The 22,114-nt window shown below is 44.1% G+C and overlaps 1 protein-coding gene across 1 annotated transcript in view; it reads left to right on the top strand.

Moving 5' to 3' along the window:
* The first annotated feature begins 10,063 nt into the window (after positions 1–10,063).
* Positions 10,064–22,114, top strand: part of ttc9 (tetratricopeptide repeat domain 9) — a 62,869-nt gene continuing 50,818 nt past the window's right edge. Inside the window, exon 1 of the mRNA XM_033026827.1 lies at positions 10,064–11,014. Within this exon, the coding sequence (XP_032882718.1) occupies positions 10,612–11,014 (403 nt within the window). The 5' untranslated portion in view covers positions 10,064–10,611. The remainder of the gene's footprint in view (positions 11,015–22,114) is intronic.

Below are 22,114 nucleotides of genomic sequence, written 5' to 3'. Positions count from 1 at the left end.
TACACCACGATGTAGGGATCAGCTACAGTGCCATCAACACAGCGCAGAGTGCTCTTTCTGCTTATCTCAAACCAGCGGCAGGACAACAGGCGATGGGATCCCATCCACTGGTGGTAAAACTGATGAAGGGCATTTACAATATCAAGCCCTAAGCCCAGGTATACCTATATTTGGGATATCAGTGTGGTCCTGACATATCTCAGGGAATGGCCACCAGCCAGATCCCCCGGCCTCGAGCAAGCTACACTAAAGACGCTTAAGTTGATGGCACTTGTATCCGCTCAGAGGGTCCAGTCACTACACCTATTGCGACTGGACAACATGATCACAGCTCCAGACCAGATCTGTCGTTATCCAGCGACTGGTCAAACAGAGCAGACCAGGAACACCTAATCCAGTCGTGGCTTACCCACCAGAACCACGGTTATGTGCCATGACCTACCTACTATCCTACATAGACACAACCAGAATATTCGAGGGAGATGAAAAGCCTTGTGGGTCAGTCACAAAAACCTTATGGAGGGGTACGAGCCAAACCATTGCGAGATGGCTCAAGCAGGTGCTAGAAACTGCTGGGATAAACACTAACATGTACAAATTTTATTCCACCAGGGCAGCATCCATGTCGACGGCTAAAGAATGGACATGCCTATACACCACATCCTGGCTACAGCAGGATGGTGGGAAGGGAAAAGACCGTTCAGAAATTTTATAATAAGCCATTGGCAAAACCTGGTTTATTTGCAGTAAAGATTTACGAACTGCAAATATTTAATTTAAGCCCAGGGGAGCAACTTAATTCTTTGTTGTTATTGTTTTAAAAAATACCATTGTGTTTTTCTACAAATAGACTCATTGGTTCATTACGATAACACTTCCTCCCTCAAGAACTTCGGCAGTGAGTGAAATGAAACTGTTACACGGTTTGAAATCACAGAGCTTTGAAATCTTCACGTAGTCACTCACGTGACTCCGAAGTAAAATAGTAAGATTAAACGAGAACTTACCAGTTTGAAGTTTGATCTGTATTTTATGAGGAGTTACGATGAGGGATTACGTGCCCTCCGCTCCCACCCTCATTATATGGATCAAACTAATAAATTGATGTCTCCTTATCTTTACTATGTTTACTTCAAAATAACTGTGTCTATCTGTGATTCCACACCGCTGCTTGGAAGTATGCCGCGCCTGCGCACTGAGCGGGTTCTTCACGTAATCCCTCATCGTAACTCCTCATAAAATACAGATCAAACTTCAAACTGGTAAGTTCTCGTTTAATCTTACTATTATAGAATGTTGCTGTATCTCTATGACTCTTGCAATGTGACCCTGTGACACTGCAAAATGCAAACAGGTGAAGGAAGCATAGATGGGGAATTTTGTCTGCATGGGCAAATAGGGCTGCAGAGCCTCTTTCCATTCAGTATGACTCTATAACTGTAAAGGTGTGGAGTCTGACACACTGTAACCTTTACTGAGTCTTTAATCAAGGCACATGTTACACACGTCCCAGTACTGACTGCATCTAGTCTTCAGGCGTACTGGAACCAAAGGGAGGAACAAGGGGAGGATATCACAGTTATACTGATATGGCTGGGCGTGGTTAGTGGTGTTGAGGTAGCTACGTTATAGGTTGCATGCATAAACCATCTACATCCTTTCCCTTAGAAATTTAAAATTGAAGTCATAACAGTGGCAGGGCGGTTATACAACACCTGCAAATCTAAACGAAATCACCGTAACGGTCAGGAGGTTTGACAATCCGACCCGAGCGAGTGCGCAAGGCACCCTCACCCTCCCCCCCCCCGAAAGAAGAGTAGGAGGAGCAGGAACAGCCGGGGAGGAGAAAGCCGGCGGAGACCCAGCCGGGAATGCGGAAGGAGACCCGACCGGCTTTCTCCTTCCCGGCTGTTCCTGCTCCTCCTACTCTTCTTTCGGGGGGGGGGAGGGTGAGGGTTTCTAAGGGAAAGGATGTAGATGTCGGGGGAGAAAGAGGAGAGCGGGCAGGGGAGGAGAACCCCGGAAGAGCAGACGGAGGAGACCGCGGCAAAGCGAGCTGAGGGGTAGTTAGTAGTGGGAGGCTCGAAACGCAGAGGAGGAGCATATGGGGCCACAGGAGGAGGCTTAGGCTCTTTGACAGCCAACAAGTGCTGGCGACTACGGCAGTAGATAGTTCCTTCAAAGTCCACCAAGTAGGATCTTGGTGAATTGTCCACCCCCACCACGGTTGCTAGTCGGGAGAAACCGGTGACAGTCTGCATGCGGACGACCTGGCCAGGCAGTAGTGGTGAGAGAGGGCGGCAGGACTTGTCGTGAGAGCGACGCTGAACTTCGTGTCTATGAGCAATCCGTCGCTGGACGGCAGCAGGCTGGAGGACATGGGCAGAGGGGATCTGACAATTGGGCTATTAATCTGACTGGTGTTGCTATGCCCCGTCGCAAACAAGGCAACTTTCGCCCTACGCCGCGGCCGTCTTATGCCCCTCGGGTCCCGCTTGTCAAGAAGTGTCCCAACTGCAATTATATCCACTCCATGCAGTCGCAATGCCCAGCACTTGGCAAAGCTTGCAATTTCTGTAGGAAGATGAACCATTTTTCAGCTGCCTGTCGTTCCCGTGGGAACGTTCCCTCAGCTCCTAGACAAGTTTTAAACAACCTTCAGCAAGCTGATAGCGATTTCGATTCCCAGTCTTCTGTCGACACTGCCCTCGACTCTGAGCCCAGCTGTTCCATGGGAGATGCCAGTGTTTACACTCTCCTTCATGGCCGATCTCGCCTCCCTGATCCTTCTGTACTCATTACTGTCAACAACAAGTCCTTCTCCGGGAAGCTCGACACGGGGGCGAAAGTGAATGTTATGTCAACATCCCTATTCAAACGGATAAGAAATAATGAGCTGTTGACTGCTGATCGCTCCATATTGCGTGGTTAGTGGTGTTGAGGTAGCTACGTTATAGGTTGCATGCATAAACCATCTACAATAACTGTGACTATAATCTTGAGAGAGGAACTCTCTTCTTGCAATCTTCTATCTTTCTTAGGCCCCTTCAGTCATGGCTGAATCTGGGGTGCTATTTCCTATATGGAGGATGCCCGTGCGTGACTTTGTGTAATGTGGGGAGGCTGGTACACAGACAGCCACCCCACGGTCCTTGACAGATCTGGGTCGGGATCCAGTGGCATGGAGTCCAAGACGACCGGAGACCCTTTTCTGCTGCAGCCTTCATCCTCCTTCCCAGCCGTTGTGACGCTCCACTAAGGTTAGCCATCATCCTCTGCCTGTTCCACCGTTGAGGTCTTGGTTGGATTCTATCAAGCCCTTTTAAAATATTTTACATTCCAATGAGATTCCCTCTCATTTTTCTAAACTCTAGTGAATACAAACTTGGTCAACCCAATCTCTTCTCTTCTAACATTTCTGGAATCATTTTAGTGGATCTTCACTGCATTTCCTCAATGCAAAATCAGGATCCAAGCCCGAGTTTCTGGCACTTTGAGCCAGCAGCTCTACCAACTGTGTCACCTTGTGCCATCCTCAAGAAAATTTACAGCAATGTCCTGGAGCTGAAATGATTGACTTCCACCAACCACAACTATCATCCTTTGTGAAAGTTGTAACTCCAACTATTGAAGTGATTTCTCCTTGAAATTAGGGTTGCTTGATGTGACATTTGGTTAAGGGTGGACATTCTCACCTCAACCCTGGAATTCAGCTCTTTGGTCCACAAGAATATGATGAAGTCTGAGCTGAGTGGTCTTGGTGGAACACTGAGTTTTGGTGAGCATCTTGGTGACTTGGTGCTGTTCGATAGCATTGTCAGCAACATCCTCCTTCAAATATCCTCTACTTAGATGGGACACCCCCATTGATTTTTGTACACTTGGACTTGAAGGAACAAAATTGGTTATAGTTCACGTAACTGATTCCTGATCATTCTCCAGTCCTATTTGCAGGGAAGCATGTTTGCCAATATCAAGGCCTGGATTGATTATTGTTTCGCTCAATAAGCCGTAAGAACAAGTACAGATGTGCAATATCAGAATACTACTCTTACTCTGCCTATCCTTACCACTGCCCTATTACTGCTGGCAATCTTAGAGTTAGAAGCAAACAATGCCCTCTAATATACTGTTCATACTGGAAATAATATTGCATATTCTCAGGCAGGTGATTCTTGAGTTTGTACCTGAAACATGTATCTGCCATTAAAAAGGAGACATCAAATAAATATTTAGCATTAAGGCATGGTATCCATGAACATTCACCCCTGCTCTCATTTAAATAATGTGACCATCATCAAAATGACGTACCTTGCAATTATGGAAACAACATGGCAGAAAGAGATACTTCTCTGCCATGTTTCTATGCTGGTGCTGGCTATTCACTCCAATTGTCTACACTAATCTCCCTTCCTATAACGATTATTTTTTTTCAAACACTTAGCTAATTCCATATTAAATAAGATTGCAGTCTCCACTTCAGTACCCTCTTGTGGTGAAGGGCTGCAAAAATATTCTTTGTTCCTGTTTATCTGCCTTTGTTCTTTACGTTTACAACATGGATATTTTCTGATTCAAGACTGCTGCGTCCATAAATAATAAATAGCGGCGGGTTGTTACTATACAACCTGTACTGTGCATTATGTAGCTTCACAAATAAGTTACATCACAAATGTAAGATCTACTAAAGTATGCAGAGACACTAATATTATACAAGGCTTTACAATTCATATTATATAGACAGCTAACATCATGGATCACAGGGATTACGGATTATGATGATCTTAATTAAGGATTATCAGCTCCATTTAATACTCAAGCAAGAAAGCATGATGCACAACACTAATAAATTGTAATATGGGACATATAGGCTGGTAGTGGGGGTCAAATAGCTGAAACAAACATATAGACTATGGACAAGAATTTAAATATAATTCCATAAGAATTATACTTCTCTGAACCATTGAATGGCACTGCATTCTTAGCATCTAAGGATTTATCAGACAGAAGCTCTAGTATATAATCAGTGATTATTTCAAAGTTCAATGGGATATACAGGTCAAGAGAAATGTAGCATTATCGTAACCTTTAACATAAAAACATGCTGTCAGAAGATTTGAAATTCACAGAAAGGCACATTAGTATATAACCTTGTTCTCCTGACCTTTCTTTAGACTGAGAGTCAAGGGAGAGGGTCAGACCACTTGACCCGAAACGTCACCCGTTCCTTCTATCCAGAGATGCTGCCTGTCCCGCTGAGTTACTCCAGCATGTCTATCTTTGGTGTAAACCAACATCTGCAATTCCTTCCAACATTTTGAGGTAGATCTTTACTGCATCCCATTCATCCCTGTTTATCTAATTGGAAAACATTGTTAAACACCTGCAAATTAGATTTCAGAGCCTAAGCATCATCACACATTTATCTGAGACTGAAAGATAATGCATTGGACCATAAAGTACATGATGCAGTGTTAGCTAAGTTGTACTTAACACCTTCATATGAAACAGCCTGATCTGATATTTTAACAGATTGCTAACCTGTTTATTTTGAATTTGACTCCAAACTAAAAGATCTAACAGCTGTTAAAATGACAAACAAATTAATTTTATATGAATGTACCAAGAATTTCTGTGCAAGAAAGTAAAACTTCAAGCCTATTGCCTGGAGTCGTTCAACAGACATTCATAAAATATCAAAATAATTGATATTTACTTGTACTGGAGTCTACCAGGGAGAAAGCAATTCGGGATTTAATGTTGAACCGGATTTGATAAGGTAACTCGAGGTAAAGGAGGTAGTGCCCTTAATATGATAAGTTTTAATCTACCATTTGAGACGGAGAAGGGAAAATTGGAAGGGTCAGTATTACAGTTGAGCAAAGGGGACCATGGAGCCATGAGGGAGGAGCTGGCTAAAGTTGACTGAAAAGATACCCGAGCAGGGATGACAGTGGAACAACAATGGCAGGTATTTCTGGGAATAATACAGAAGGTGCAGGATCAGTTCTTTCCAAAGAGGAAGAAAGATTCTAAGGGAAGTAAGAGGCGACCGTGGCTGACAAGTGAAGTCAAGGACAGTATAAAAATAAAAGAGAAGTATAACACAGCAAAGATGAGTGGGAAGCCAGAGGATTGGGGAACTTTTAAAAAGCAACAGGTAAGGAGGTATGAAGGTAAGCTAGCCAAGAATATAAAGGAGGATAGTAAAAGCTTATTTAAGTATGTGAAGAGGAGAAAATTAGTTAAGACCAAAGTTGGACCCTTGAAAACAGAAACAGGTGAATTTATTATGGGGAACAAGAAAATGGCAGATGTGATGAACAGGTACTTTGGATCTGTCTTCACTAAGGAAGACACAAACAATCTCCCAGATGTACTAGTGGCCAGAAGACCAAGGGTGAAGGAGGAACTGAAGGAAATTCAAATTTGGCAGGAAATGGTTGTTGGGTAGACTGACGGGACTGAAGGCTGATAAATGGCCCGGGGTATGCATCCCAGGGTACTTAAGGAAGTGGCTCTAGAAATTGTGGACGCATTGATGATCATTTTCCAATGTTCCATAGATTCAGGATCAGTTCCTGTGGATTGGAGGGTAGCCAATGAGAAAGCAATTAAGAAAGGCAGGAGAGAGAAAACAAAGAATTATAGACCAGTTAGCCTGACATCGGTGGTGGGGAAAATGCTGGAGTCAATTATAAAAGATGAAATAGCAGCACATTTGGATAGCAGTATCAGGTTCGGTCCGAGTCAGCATGGATTTACGAAGGCGAAATCATGCTTGACTATTCTTCTGGAATTTTTTGAGGATGTAACTAGGAAAATGGACAAGGGAGAGCCAGTGGCTGTAGTGTATCTGGACTTTCAGAAAGCATTTGATACGGTCCCACATAGGAGATTAGTGGGCAAAATTAGAGCACATGGTATTGGGGATAGGGTACTGACATGCATAGAAAATTGGTTGGCAGACAGGAAACAAAGAGTAGGGATTAACGGGCACCTTTCAGAATGGCAGGTAGTGACTTGTGGGGTACCGCAAGGCTCAGTGCTGGGACTGCAGCTATTTACAATATACATTCATGATTTAGATGAAGGGATTGAAAGTAACATTAGCAAATTTGCAGATGACACAAAGCTAGGTGGTGGCAGTGTGAACTGTGAGGAGGATGCTATGAGGATACAGGGTGACTTGGACAGGTTGGGTGAGTGGGCAGATGCATGGCAGATGCCGTTGAATGTGGATAAATATGAGGTTATCCACTTTGGTGGCAAGAACAGGAAGGCAGATTATTATCTGAATGGTGTCAAGTTAGGAAAAGCGGAAGTACAACGAGATCTGGGGGTCCCAAATTTGAGGAAAAATATTCTTGCTATTGAGGGAGTACAGCGTAGGTTCACGAGGTCAATTCCCGGGATGGCGGGACTGTCATATGTTGATAGAATGGAGCGACTGGGCTTGTATGCACTGGAATTTAGAAGGATGAGAGGATATCTTATTGAAACATATAAGATTATTAAGGGATTGGACATGCTAGAGGCAGGAAACATGTTCACGATGTTGGGGAAGTCCAGAACCAGGGGCCATAGTTTAAGAATAAGGGTTAGGCCATTTAGAACAGAGATGAGGAAAAACATTTTCACCCAGAGTTGTGAATCTGTGGAATTCTCTGCCTCAAAAGGCAGGGAAGGCCAATTCTCTGGATGCTTTCAAGAGAGAGTTAGGTAGAGCTCTTAAAGATAAAGGGATATGGGGAGAAGGCAGGAACGGGATATTGATTGTGGATGATCAGCCATGATCACAGTGAATGGCGGTGCTGGCTTGAAGTGCCGAATAGCCTACTTCTGCATCTATTGTCTATAAAGATTATTTCACGTTATTAGTCTAATTACAAATTACTTAACAGATATATACATATCTTATAAGGGATGAATGATGAGTCAACGAGGAGGAAGTAAACGGGGGTTGGGGAATACTGTAAATATTGTATTCTCAGACTTGCCGGAAACTCAAAATAATCTCCTTCAACATCATGAGAAATATATGGGAGGGAGGTGTTGATAATGCTTTTCATAAGCCAGCTACATGGCTACATAAAACACCATGGTCTAAAAGTAGTGTTTAGTAGAGGACAGCAGAAGGTTAATTTGATCAAGCTGTATCTGTGGATGGAGAAACAATGTCAACCGTTCAGGCTGAAGATTCTTCATCGGAACGATACCAGTGATTCACGTTCAACCTGGACATCCAGTGCTGTCTGTGTGGAGATTGCACGTTCTCCCTGTGACCACCTGGGCTTCCTCCAGGTGCTTCGAATTCCTCCCGCATGAGAAAGATGTGCAACTTGCTAGGTGGCGTGTGGGTGAGTGCATAAATCTGGCATGGGGTGCGAAATTAATAAGAATGTTTGAAGAATAGAATGGTATTGGCATAGGACTGATTGGATTAGCATTGGATGGCATGGACTCATTGGGCTGAGGGACTTGTTTCTGTGCTATGTCTCCATAACACATCTTGTTTCCAATTTCTAGCATGTACATTGTTTAACTTTCGGCGATCTAAAGACGAGATTAATACCTCCCTAAAACTATCAAAAAGCCATTGCACCTGTGGATCATGCAGAGCAGTGAAACCTTTTGATTTATCATTGGCTAGTGCTGCTGATGCTCTAGGAAAGAGGGTGCTTGAGTAATTGGGTTTGCCTTCTCCAAGAAAAAAGAACTGGACTGGGGAAATTAAGATGGGTATTGTGTGTAGGAAGGAACTGCAGATGCTGGTTTAAACCAAAGATACACACAAAATGCTAGTTAACTCAGTGGGTCAGACAACATCTCTGGAGAAAAGGAATAGAATAGAATTGAATAGGTCGGAAGAAGGGTCTCAACCCAAAAGGTCACCTACTCTTTTTCTCCAGAGATGCTGTCTGACCCGCTGAGTTACTCCAGCTTTTTGTACCTGTTTACAATGGACGTTCCCTGCATTTATCATCTCAGTACCATCAATACCAGGAAGGAGATGAGAAGGGAATGGTGATGGTGTATTGTTAAGTCTTTGTCTAACCTCATCCCTTCTTTTGACAGACAGAACGCCATCCTATCACCCTGGTCCAATCCCTCCCTACCTATGTCCAAGATACCTCACATGCTCTTCGTCTCTTCAACGACTTTCCAGGCCCCCACTCCCTCTTCTTTACCATGGATGTCCAGTCACTCTACACCTCCACCCCCCACCAGGAAGGTCTTAAAACCCTCCGTTTCTTCCTCGACTGCAGAACCAATCAATTTCCGTCTACCAATACTCTCCTCCGCCTAACAGAGCTGGTCGTTACCCTCAACAACTTCTTCTTTGACTCCTCTCACTTCCTCCAAATCCAAGGCGTAGCTATGGGCACTCACATCGGCCCCAGCTATGCCTGCCTCTTTGTAGGGTACGTCGAACAATCACTGTTCCTGGCGTACACTGGCCCTATCCCCGAACTCTACCTCCACCACATTGACGACTGCATCGGTGCTGCCTCCTGCACCCATGCAGAACTCACTGACTTCATCAACTTCATGACTAATTTCTATCCTGCACTCAAATTTACTGGAACCATCTCCGTCATCTCCCTACCCTTTCTAGATCTCACCGTCTTCATGTATGTTTTAGACTCCACTGCCCTGGGGCAAAACCTCTGAACATTCACTTTATCTATACCCCTCATAACATGTATACCTGAAGAAGGTCACCCCTTCCGCCTCCATCATGCCAGGGAAAACAGCCCCAGCCTAACCAGTAGACACAAAATGATGAAGTAACTCAGCGGGTCAGGCAGCATCTCTGAAGAAACGGAATAGGTGACGTTTCGGGTGGGAAGAAGGGTTTCTCTAGAGATGCTGCCTGGCCCGCTGAGTTGCTCCAGTATTTTGTGACTATCTTCGGTATAAACCAGTATCTGCAGCTCCTTCCTACACATTTTTGCCAGCATAGCAAGAGCTAGGCTGAGGATTTTAACATGGGTGTTGCGTTTCAGAAATAATCGTTTTTTTAAAAAACGTTGATTTTTCAATGCAGATTGTGTGAGATGCAGTTACTGTTTCTCAATTCGCCCTTTCAATTCCGCATTGGTTAGTTAGGATGCGTGCAAACTCTGTGAACGGGAGACCCTCTGCTGCGGTGATGAGATTAGATGTCCCGGTCTTGGGTCGTAGACTACATCCACAACCCGCTGCCCCTCGCCCCTCTGTCCATTCGTGATTCTTATTGAGGTTCATCGTTTCAACCAAAGATACTAGAGGAGTTAGTATCTTTGGTTTCAACTCAACACCGCTTCAGGTTGGATACGTGTGGATTGATCCAGCTCTTCCGGGTCAGGAATACAGACCTAGGCATCTGCCCCCACCCTTCTTCCAATAACACACACACACAGCCACAGCAGCGGAGCTCAGCCGATCAGAGGCGGCGGTGCATCTGCCGGACGAGTCCAGCCTGCGGAGCCAGGCAAACGCCAATACACACCCATCAGGCGGCTTGTTTGTTTGCAGCGAGCGAGCACCATGAAACAGTTCGGCGGCGGCGGTGGCGAAAGCAGTAGCAGCAACAGCAGCAGCAGCAGCAGCAGTAGCAGTTAAGAGATGGAAGATAAAAAGCCAGCTGGCATCAGGCACATCCCCGACCCTGGGCGTCCGAGAGATGCGGGCAGAGCCGGGAGAGGAGGGGGTGGCACTGCCCATGCTGTGTCCAAGTGCGAGTTGAGTGGCGTCAAGGGAGAGCAGCCGCAGGATACCATCCGGCGAGTGTTGGACTTCAAGAGCCAGGGCACCCAGTGCTACAAGGAAAAGAAATTCCGGGATGCCATCGGCAAGTACCACCGGGCTCTGCTGGAGATGAAGGGTTTCCTGGCGGCGGGCGAGTGCGAGTCCTCGTCCGCTGCCGTCCTGGTGCAGCCTGCCCCGGGGAGGGCGCCGGTGAAACTGAGCGAGGAAGAGAGGAAGGTGGTGGAGAGCAGTGAGATCGAGTGTTACAACAGCTTGGCAGGTGAGTCGCCAGCCCAGACGCGGGATCCCGCTGTGTCGCCGAGTGTTTCGATAAGGTGGTGAGGGAGAGAGTTCACCTTTCTACTTTCGGGAAGGGAAGAAGAGGTTAACACTATTCACTGCCCCGTAGGAGGATTGTTTTGGTGAGAAATCACACTCGAGGGCAGTTTGACGAACGCAAACAGTCTGATAGAATCTGAACCGAAATGCACATTTTCGCGTTTATACCTTTGCCGTGGCTGTTCATTTGCCTAAGATAGACACAAAATGCTGCAGTAACTCAGCGGGTCGGGCAGCATCTCCGGAGAAAAGATTCCTTTCTGGAGAAAGGTTCCTGACCCGCTGAGAAAAGCTTATTTTTCTCCAGAGATGCTGACTGACCCGCTAAGTTACTCCAGCATTTTGTGTGTCTATCTTCGGTGGAAACCAACATCTGAAGTTCCTTCTGAAACTGCTATTTTGCCCTGTCGACCATCCATATGGTTTTGTATGTTGACATTTGTCAATGGGATTTGCAGAGACCTCATATTATGGAAATAGTGAATCACTCGGTGTAGATTAATGTGATGGTGTAGAGATATCGACCATTAGAAATGATTCACATGGATGTTATTCAACGAGATATTCCTCATCACACCAACATCCTTGTCAAATACTGACGAATACGTAATTGTCCATGAAAATAGCAATTCCTCCGTCGAGCTAATAAATGTTTACAAATGCATGAATCAAAGGCAAGTTTGAGTTTGGATGGCTTAGTGTTCAAGTTCTGTCATTCTATGTTTTTGAAGGGAGCCTGTTACCATGTGGTCTTAGTATCAACTGGTGATGTGGCACATGCTGGCAGTTTACAGCACTTGGAGGTTATGCCAGACCGACTACCCAAGCATGAAGCATAAAACAAAGGATGTCAAGATCCTTTTAATTTTGCGGCAGAAAACTTAAAGGCTGTGCCCACCCATACAGTCCTCGCATTTCCTGTGGGTACATGCAAGATCCACAGCAATCTTGATGTAGGGGTGGCACCAGGCTCTCCTTCTGAGCTGTTGCTACTCATTGAATAAAGTCTGTACATTCTATGTTATGAATATTTCAACAACAAAAAATGTTAATGACAGACCCGAATGCCTTTGAAGAAAGAAGAAAACGCCAATAGATATGTTAGATCAAAACACTGGCAGCTTTTAGAGGTAAATGTTTTGGGCACAGTGCTTATGACTCAACATTAACATAGAAAATAGGTAGTTAGTGCTTGCCTGCAAATTCAAATGATGTCAAGCAGAGATCATGCATTAATTGGTTTCATGCCAAATAAATACATTGGAATGGTGAAGTGGCTTCAACCTGATCACAGGAAACTGAAATATCATTGAAAAATATGGCCTCAATTTTCTACAGCAATAATAACAGCTCAACATTACACTGCTGAGGATCTTAAAGGTAGCTTGTAAGTGACCAGCCAGAGTCATATCCGCTCATCCATCTAATCAAGAAATGGTTGAAATAAAGTAGGCAGTGCAAGGAGGTTTAGAGCCAGCCTCTGTACTCCAGGGGTTTTAATCTTCAGTTTTGTACTAATAGCTTGTTTCTAGTTCATATTTCATGTAGGGCTTGGGGCATTCTCAACGGTTGTGCAATTTGTATGCCCACTTCATCTTGTCGTGCTGTCGAGGGATGAAGCCAGGCAAACAGAGAAGTGGATGATGGGCTGCTTGGTGAAATGATAATATCATCAGCTGACACCTACCTGTTATGACACGCTGAAAACAAAGTGACACTCAGTTGGAAAGAATGTCTTGTAGCCACAGTCTGTTCCAAAATACATCACGAGAAGTTAATGTGCAGGGGAGTTCCAAAATCAGTCTACATTTTGGTTGGCAATAGAACAACCATAAAATAAAATCTAACAGTAATAATTGGACGTAAGTGAAATTATTTTTACATTGCGATGTGATATCTTATTGTGCCCTAAATACTGATCCACTACGCCAAAGAGCTTGTTGCAGTATTTAGCTGACTCATGTACAGTCTGTGGAGAAGTGCTTAGAATGAAGAAATGCAGATACTTGTAATTTATCGAGGTAATTTAAAATGGCACTGGTGGATTCTAGTACATTTTAAACTGACTTCTTAATTTTAGGAGAAGCCAGCCTGGATATTTGAAACGCATAGATGGATAGCTTCTTGATTAGTATGGGTATCAAGAGTTATGGGGAGAAGGCAGAAGAATGTGGTTAAGAGGGGAAGATAGATCAGTCATGATTGAATGGCAGAGTAGACTTGATGGGCTGAATGGCCTACAATCATGTATGAACGTATTTACTTGTGAAGTCAAAGAACTACAAGTTGGCAGAGATGTATCATGGGTGATAAAATTAACAGTGTTGTGTTAATCAAAATTTGAATGGCAAGAAAGTGAGGACAACTTTGCTGATAGGTTTGGATCTGCTCTGGGCCAGTAGAATCACCTCCCAATCCCATACTGACCTTTCGACCCTGGGCCTCCTCCAGTGTCAATGAGGCCACACACAAATTGGAGGCACAGCACCTCATATTTCGCGTGGGCAGCTTACAACCGAACAATATGAATCTTGATTTCTCTAACTTCAAGTAATTCCTGCAATCCCCCACTCTCCACCCCTCCCCCACCCTAATCGTCCTGCCAGTTCCACTGTTCGCATCCATATTTTCCTTCGTTTTCACCTCTTCCACAGCCAACAATGGACCATTGGGGCTCCACTTTTCCTTGATCATTGGTGAGGGCTCTGATTTGTTCTGAACCTTTTCATAGCTCTAGTTTCCCTCTCCCCTGACTCTCAGTCTGAAGAAGGGTTTTGACCCAAAACGTCACCTATTCATTTTCTACAGAGATGATGCCTGACCCGTTGAGTTACTCCAGCATTCTGCTTCTTTTATGTCTACCCATTATTTACAGTATACCTGAATTGGATATTTGCTTGCAATTATAACTTTGTTTGACTCCAGAGGATGCTCCTGATGGTGTGGAGTTCATTTTGGGCATCTGTTCTGACCTCTGCTGGAAAGTCCAGTCAGTGTGTGATGATCAATTACATATATAATATACAATCTATATCATTGAAAGATGAACTATGCTCTACAATTAACAATTGATCAGATAAATTAAAATTTGATCACACAACCTGAGCTGAAATTAGAAACAGGGTGAACTGAATTACATTGTGTCATATCAGCATTTCTGTAGTTATTGATTTACCCTTGACTAGAACTATCACCCTTTTAAAATACCTTGCTTCCATTTTATTTGATTGAATGTGACCTGATTTCTATTTTCCCTAATTCTTAAATCATTTCTCACTTGCACTATGTAAACTTGCCTCACGTCCTTAATTCATAAATGTTAAATTCAGTTGCAATTCCCCCTGAATATTAATTGCAACACCAACCTTGCATTGTGGCAAAGCACTCGGAGATAGTGCAATTTGTTAAGCATGTGAGCTTTATCAGAAATAAAACCAGTTCCAGAAAATGCTGCTTATGTGCCAGAGAGGCTACCAGAAATATTGTGGTTTTACATCTCCACAGCAGTCTTAATAGGTCGCATGAGCATGTGGTGTTGTGTCAGAGTAGAAAATGGGATTTGTTGAGGAGATGGAAGGACAAAATGCAATCGAGGATTTTCAAATACTATAACAAAGTTACTACTCGATATTGAAGATAAATACAAAAATCTGGAGTAACTCAGCTGCTCAGACAACATCTCTGGAGAAAAGGAATAGGTGACGTTTTGGGTCGAGACCCTTCTCCAGTCTGGGGAAAGTTCTCGAACTGAAACGCCATCTATTCCTTTTCTCCAGTGATGTTGCCTGAGCCGTTGAGTTACTCCAGCATTTTGTGTCCACAGTGTCTTGGGTTTAAACAGAAGATAGACCAGCATCAGCAGTTCCTTCCTCCAAATTAGGTTTGAACAACATCTGCTGTTTCTTCCTGCACATTTCTACTTGATATGATCTGCTAGATTTCGCTAGGTGGAGCTCTTGTGTCAGAGGGAGCCTCTCCATACAAAGTTACAATCACCAAGTGGTCTGCTGTTTCCACAGATATCAGCAGAGCGAAAGCAGTTGCGAGTGTTTGTGCCCAGAGGGTTGTTTTTTCAATGCACCCGTGCCATTAGGAACTCTTGCCATTACAGTGAGTTTTCTCACTGCAATGCAGACATAGTGGTAACCTTGTGGCCGGACAACTTAAAGCACAAATTGGTGTGGATAACAAAACAACATCAACAGCGGGCTTTTTCATCCCGTCTTTGCTACAGAAAGATCTCCCAAAGCACTTCACAGGAGAATTATCAAATAAGATTTGACACTCAGCTATAGGGAGAAATATTATGTATAGGAAGGAACTGCAGATGCTGGTTTACACTGAAGATCGACACAAAATGATGGAGTAACTTAGTGGGTCAGGTAGTATCTCTGGAGAAAACGAATAGGTGACATTTTGGGTTGAGATCCTAATTCAGACCAGTCTGACGAATACAACAGTTTCATTCTTACACTTAACATGTATACTATCACCGAATGCTTTGCAACAATGCAAAGTTGGTATCACAATTAATAATCAGGGGGAATTGCCACTGAATTTACGATTCATGAATTAAAGACACGAGGTGAGTTTAAGTGGCGCAAGTGAGGAAATTAGTTAAGAATCAACGAAAATAGAAATCAGGTCACATCCAATCAAAACGTTACTCTATGACTCTGTTACATTTATTTTCACAATGGAAAGAATTTCTGCTGCTTCACATCAACAATTAAATCCATAGCCCTCAGTGTAGAAAGAACCTCAGCCAGCTCTTCAGCCCATTTAAAATGCTCCAATCCATGGTGTGGAGAGGTATATATGGCTCTAGTTGTCACTTTCCCTTTGCTGCTCTTACATGGCAGCCGTGTGGCTTTTTCTTGGGTCATGGACAGCTCCTTGTAATCTTAGTCTTGCTACTGAATTGCCTGTCATTTCTTGGATTCCAGCCTGTTCCATTTAAGAGGGCACCTGTTCCTTGCACGTCTCATTAATATTGGCGGTGCTAATCTTGTTAAGTGGGTAATGTTCCTGTTTTAAGTGTAAACCTTTTGCAGCGTATTGAACCAATGTGACAATTTTGAGAGCCTCTGCTGTTTCCTTTTGAAAATTCATCCTTTCATCCTTTCTCTAAAGATGTCAGTTTCACCACTGTAAATTATTGTCATTTTAATAGGCCTGCTTAGAGTGCTGGTGGAGGTCCAAGTTGTCGACACACTGGAGGATTGTAGGAAAGAAAAGCTATTTAGAGGCTGTCATTCTCTCCCGGTGCAGCACTAGGGGTGGAAAACAGCTTCTATCGTGGATGATAAAGACACACAAAATGCTGGAGTAGCTCAGCGGGTCAGGCAGCATGTGGGAGAACAGAATCGGTGATGTTTCAGTTCAGGACCCTTCTTCAGTGATTGTGGCGGGTGGGGGGGGGAGAAACTGGAAGAGAGGAGAGGCATGACAAAGTAAGGCAGGTAATAGGTGAACACGTCCTGGTTGCCCTGTGTTGATGCATCTCTTCATGTCACCTCCCCTTCACCACCAACCCCGCATCCCTCAATAGATCAGCAATGACCTTTTCTTTTGATCAGGTTGTTGTGTATTTCCCTATAAAGTGGGGTGATCCCTACAACTCCAGTAGTCCAGCATATGAAATGAAACTTCATCTAGAAACAACAAACAACAAATTGCTGGCGGAACTTAATGGGTCAAGTACCATCGAGGAGGCAACAAGTTAGTCGTTCTACAGGATCTGAACCCGAAACATCGACCATCCCTTTTGCTCTGCAGATGCCGCTTGACCTGTTGAGTTCTTCCAGAGGTTTATTTTTTGCTCCATATTCCAGTCACGTAGGTCTCCCTTCATCCAGAAACAGTACTGAAAGGTGAGGCAGGTGAAAGGTGGCCCAGTCCTGCTCCTGGATTCTTGTGTGTTTATAGAATGCATTAAAGACGGTCTTTGCATTGTTCTCTTCTTCACGTAGCATAGACTTTATTGATATAACGAATCAGCTGTTCAAAAGCTTTACCTATGTTCTCCCTCCTCTTGCAGCTATTATTTGACAGGTTTTCTTTCAGGAAGAACATTATGCAGGTGAGCTGCATAGACCAAGATGGTTCCTTAATTTTGATCTGAAGATAGATCCTGACCCGAAACGTCACCTATCCATTCCCTCCACAGATGCTGCACGACCTGCTGAGCTAGTCCAGCACGTTGTGTTTTGCGCAAGGTTCCATCATCTGCAGTCTCTTGTGTCTCCCAAATTATGATTCTAAGCCAACAAGCTGAATGAGATAATCCCATGAAATGGACACTTACAGTTGGCCGCAGAGTTGGGCAAGTAGAATATTTTGGGATGGTTGTTATTGATCCATATAAAGCATTGAACAATACAGCACAGGGACAGGCCATTTGGCCCATAATGTTTGTGCTGAACATGATGCCAAGTTAAACTGATCTCATCTGCCTGTACGTGATCCATGTCCCTCTATTCCTTGCACTTCCAAGTGCCTATCTAAAAGCCTCTTAAAGGCCACTATCACATCTGCCTCCACCACCACCGCTGGCAAATCATTCCAGGCCCCTACCACTCTGCATAAAAAGAAAACTGGCTCTGCACATCTCCATTAAAGTGCCCCCCTCTCATCTTATAGCTATGCTCTTTGATGTTGGACGTTTCCACTCTGGGGAAAAGGTTTCTGACTGTCTACGTATGGACTGACCCTGACTGGAAGGGTACAAAGGGCTGACACCACTTACCTAGGTTCACGGAGGCATGGCACTAGTCTGATTTACAGGAAGATTGGTGCTTTCTATATGGCAATGGTGACTGGAATTAGTGCAGATGGGGCGTATTGGTCAATTTTGAGAAGTTGCACCAAATGACCCGTTTCCATGCTGTGTGACTCGATGAGTAGGGTGTTGAGCCAATGGATATTTCTGGATTGCCACACTCAATTTATTTCGGATTACCATCCAGTGAGAAAAATATAATTTATTGATCCATTTATTTGGAGGAAAGGAAAGTTCAAAAGCTAATGGGAAGTGGCAGGAGAAAGGGAGGAACAAGAAGCGGAACTAAGCAAGCTCACTTTTGAAAGTGCAGCAGGGAATGACTACTGGAGCCTAGATTGACCCAATTATATGTGAGTCGGATAGTGCCAGCCAAAGATCTAATATCTTTGGTGCCAGCCTAGTTCAAACCTTTCTCCAGGCAGGATGGTTTGACTGGTATTATTCCATGCATGGTGAAAACATGGTCTGAAGAAGGGTCTCGACCCGAAACGTCATCTATTCCTTATTTCCTGAGATGCTGCCTCTCCCGCTGAGTTACTCCAGTTTTTTGTGTCTATCTTTATTTCATGCATCCTCTGTTCTTGATCAGAGACTGTGTGTGTGTGTGGTCTACAAAAGGGCCTTTCCCTCCACTTAGCTGCAACTGCCTCCAGGTCGAGCATAGAGAAAGTAGTCTGGTTTAGACTAGGTTTTAACTTTTGACCGTGAAGTTGTTAATGTTAATGTAAATCCTGGAGTTGAATGATTTTTTAGTTATTAAATCTATTTTGTGTTTGTTTATTATATTATCTGTTGTGTACTGTGTTTACAAACATGTTGCGCTGTTGCTGCAAGTGAGAATTTCATTGTTCCGTTCCGGTATGTATGACATATGAACACTCTTGACTCTGATGACAGCCTTGCCAGTATACAAAGGGAAACGTAATTCATTGGCAGAGCAAATGTTTTGGTTAAGAAGTGACATGTAATGCAGAAACAGATTCTTCGTAGCTCAGTAAGAGCTATCTCTTTTTTGCTTCTGTTCATTTTAGCTAATCGATCCATGACACTGCACTCACTCTGCCTCTTTCACTCACTACCTGCCTTTAACACATCAGCCCCCCGGGAAATTTTTAAGCAAAAACTTAAAGCTGTAAATGGCACTGTGGGAATTAAGTGGAGATATTCGTGATCAGCTGTCAGCTGTGACAAATCACTCACCCTGTTCATTGGTGTCTTGTCAAGAAATGTTGGCAGGGAAAATCAGGGAAGGAATAAACTCATTAAAGCATTGATAAGAAGTGTTTGACAGACAAAAGGATTCATAGAAGCATATGGGTGAGTCTGAACAGGAATGTTCTCGCCTGTCAAGCTGATGTGATCTTTGGCACAGAATTTAAAGACTCCCACGTTTTGCTCCCACATTGACAGCTACATTCACACCCCCCCACCCCCCCCCCCCCCCCCCCCCCCCCCCACACACACACACATTTTTAATGGGGAGCTGCTGCCATTCGCAGTAGTAGTGTCACAACGTAAATCTTGACAGCTTCCAGTTGCATCTGTTTTGGTCGTTTTAAATAAATGCGGATAGCAGCAGTAGAGTTGCTGCCTTACAGCGCTTGCAGCACCAGAGACCCAGGTTCGATCCTGACCATGGGTGCTGTCTGTACGCAGTTTGTACATTCTTCCCATGACCGCGTGGGTTTTCTCTGAGATTTTTGGTTTCCTCCCACACTCCAAAGACATACAGGTTTGTTGGATAATTGGCTTGGGTTTGTATACTTGGTATAAGTGTAAATTGGCCCTAGTATGTAAAGGGTAGTATCAATGTGCGGGGATTGCTGGTCGGTGCGGACTTTGAGGGCCAAAGGGCCTGATTCCGCGCTGTATCTTTAAACTAAACTAAACCCCTGTGGACATCTCTTGTTGGAGGTCATTGATTTAATAGCAATTTGCCTTTCTATCTCAACTATTGCAAATACTTAGCACTTCCCAGCCAATGCAATATTCTGAATGCTTGACATTGGTCTATAGCACCAGGTCAATACATGGTAAGATCCCAGAAGCAAAACACTATAGGAAGGACACGATTGCACTGGAGATGGTGCAGAGGCAGTTCGTCAGGCTGTTGGCTGGGATAGACCTGTTGACACTGAATATGATGGGTTTGTTTCCCATGCAGCAGAGGGGAATAGCTGAACATCTGAGATTGGAGGAACATCAAATTATGAGCAAACATAGATTGAGTAGATAATAACAACATTTTCCTGATGGTAGGGATATCCAAAATTGAGTGGATATCTTTGAGGGTAAATTGAGGGTTTAGGATAGGAGATGTGGAGAGGATCAGAGGAAAAATTCTTTCACCAAGAGATTGAATTGCATCTCGGGCACTCCATGAAGTGAAGGCAGTCCTCCACAAGAATTAAGAAGCATCCAGATGACCACTTGCTTTTCCAAAACATAGAATGCTATGGGCCAAGTGCTTGAAAATAGTGTACATAGATAATTAAAGATTAGTACGACTTGGTGGACCATAAGGTGATGCCCCATGACTCTGCATGAAGAGCACTCGGTCTTACATAGATACATAGACAATAGGTCCAGGAGTAGACCATTCGGCTCTTCGAGCCAGCACTGCCATTCAATGTGATCATGGCTGATCATCCACAATCAGTACCCCGTTCCTGCCTTCTCCCCATATCCCTTGATTCCGCTAGCCCTAAGAGCTAGCCTCTAACTCTCTTTTGAATGCATCCAGTGAATCAGTCTCCACTGTCTTCTGAGGCAGAGAATTCCACAAATTCACAACTCTCTGTGTGAACAAGTTTTTCCTCATCTCAGTTCTAAATGGCCTACCCCTTATTCTTAAACTGTGGCCCCTGGTTCTAGACTCCTCCAACATCGGGAACATGTTTCCTGCCTCTAGTTTGGTTAATTGAAATTAAATGTTACTTAGGATACCAGGGATAATTCCTTGAACTGCCACAAAGTAATACAGTGGGATTTCAACATCCAACCAAAGTGAGCAGACCAGGCCTAGCTTGTATTATGTCCAGGAAGGAACTGCAGATGTTGGTTTATACCAAAGATAGAGGCAAAGTGCAGGTGTAACTCAGAGGGTCAGGCAGCATCTCTGGAGAAAAAGGATGGGTGGCTTTCCGGATTGGGATCCTTCTTAAACTACCCAGTGGAATAAGTGCACAGACCTCCAGTTTGCATAATCATGGGGAATTGCAGCGTGAAACGGGGCCTTCAACCAACCAGCACAGGATTAGTATAAATGGGTGCCTGCTGACCATCTGGCAAACATGTATTCTAATCCTACACTAATCCCTTTTTGTAACCCGTAACTGGGATGTATGTACCCTGTCCACTTATGAAAAGGGAAGGAATGTATGCATGTTGATCCCATCTGTTACTCACTAATGCTTGCATTTTTTACAGGAATGAGGAGTGGGATCTAAAATGACTTTGTACTCCGTACATTGTCAGTATACCCCCCACCCACCTGCAGGGTATAATTAAGGACCACATTAGCTCGGGACAGGAATTAAGTAGGAGGCATTTCATTTAGTACGATTGCCTCAGGCAATCTTTTTAAAATCCGGTGCAAATGCTTGTGGACCAGCTGGCAGCGTTCAAATGTTTTGTTATTGAGACAATTCCCTAGATACTGTTGTTGAGCAAATGAACCATTTAGCTCAGGTGTCTGAAGTGCTGGTCATGGAACATCTAAAGGATTTGTTTCACTCTCTTCTGCCAATATCCATGATATTGAAGGGTTCCCACCTGAAACGCTGTTTTTATGTCTGGCTGTGGCAGCTTTGACAGTCCGGAGTCGCCTTCCAGAGGGAAGTGATTCAAAGAGTTTGTGGCCAGGGTTAGAGGGGTCAGAGATGATCTTACCCGCTTGATTCCTGGCCCTTGCAATGTACAGTTCGTCAATGGAGGGAAGGTTGCAGCCAATAACCTTCTCAGCTGATCGGACGATTCGCTGCAGCCTCTGGATGCCGTGCTTGGTGGCTGAGCCAAACCAGACCATGATGGGAAGGTGAGAACAGACTCCACGATGGCCGTATAGAATTGGACCATCATTGCCTGTGGCAGATTGTGCTTCCTCAGCTGCCGTAGGAAGTACATCCTCTGTTGTGCCTTTCTGACAGTTGAGTCGATGGTAGCTCCCCACTTAAGGTCCTTGGAGATGATGGTTCCCAGGAACTTAAAATACTCCACAAATGTGACTGTGGTGTTGTTGATGGTGAGTGGGGTGAG

This window comes from Amblyraja radiata, chromosome 9, assembly GCF_010909765.2.
Source record: "Amblyraja radiata isolate CabotCenter1 chromosome 9, sAmbRad1.1.pri, whole genome shotgun sequence".
Classification (NCBI taxonomy): Eukaryota; Metazoa; Chordata; class Chondrichthyes; order Rajiformes; family Rajidae; genus Amblyraja; species Amblyraja radiata.
Note: the sequence above shows the minus strand (reverse complement) of the source record. Positions and strands in the feature narration are given on the sequence as shown.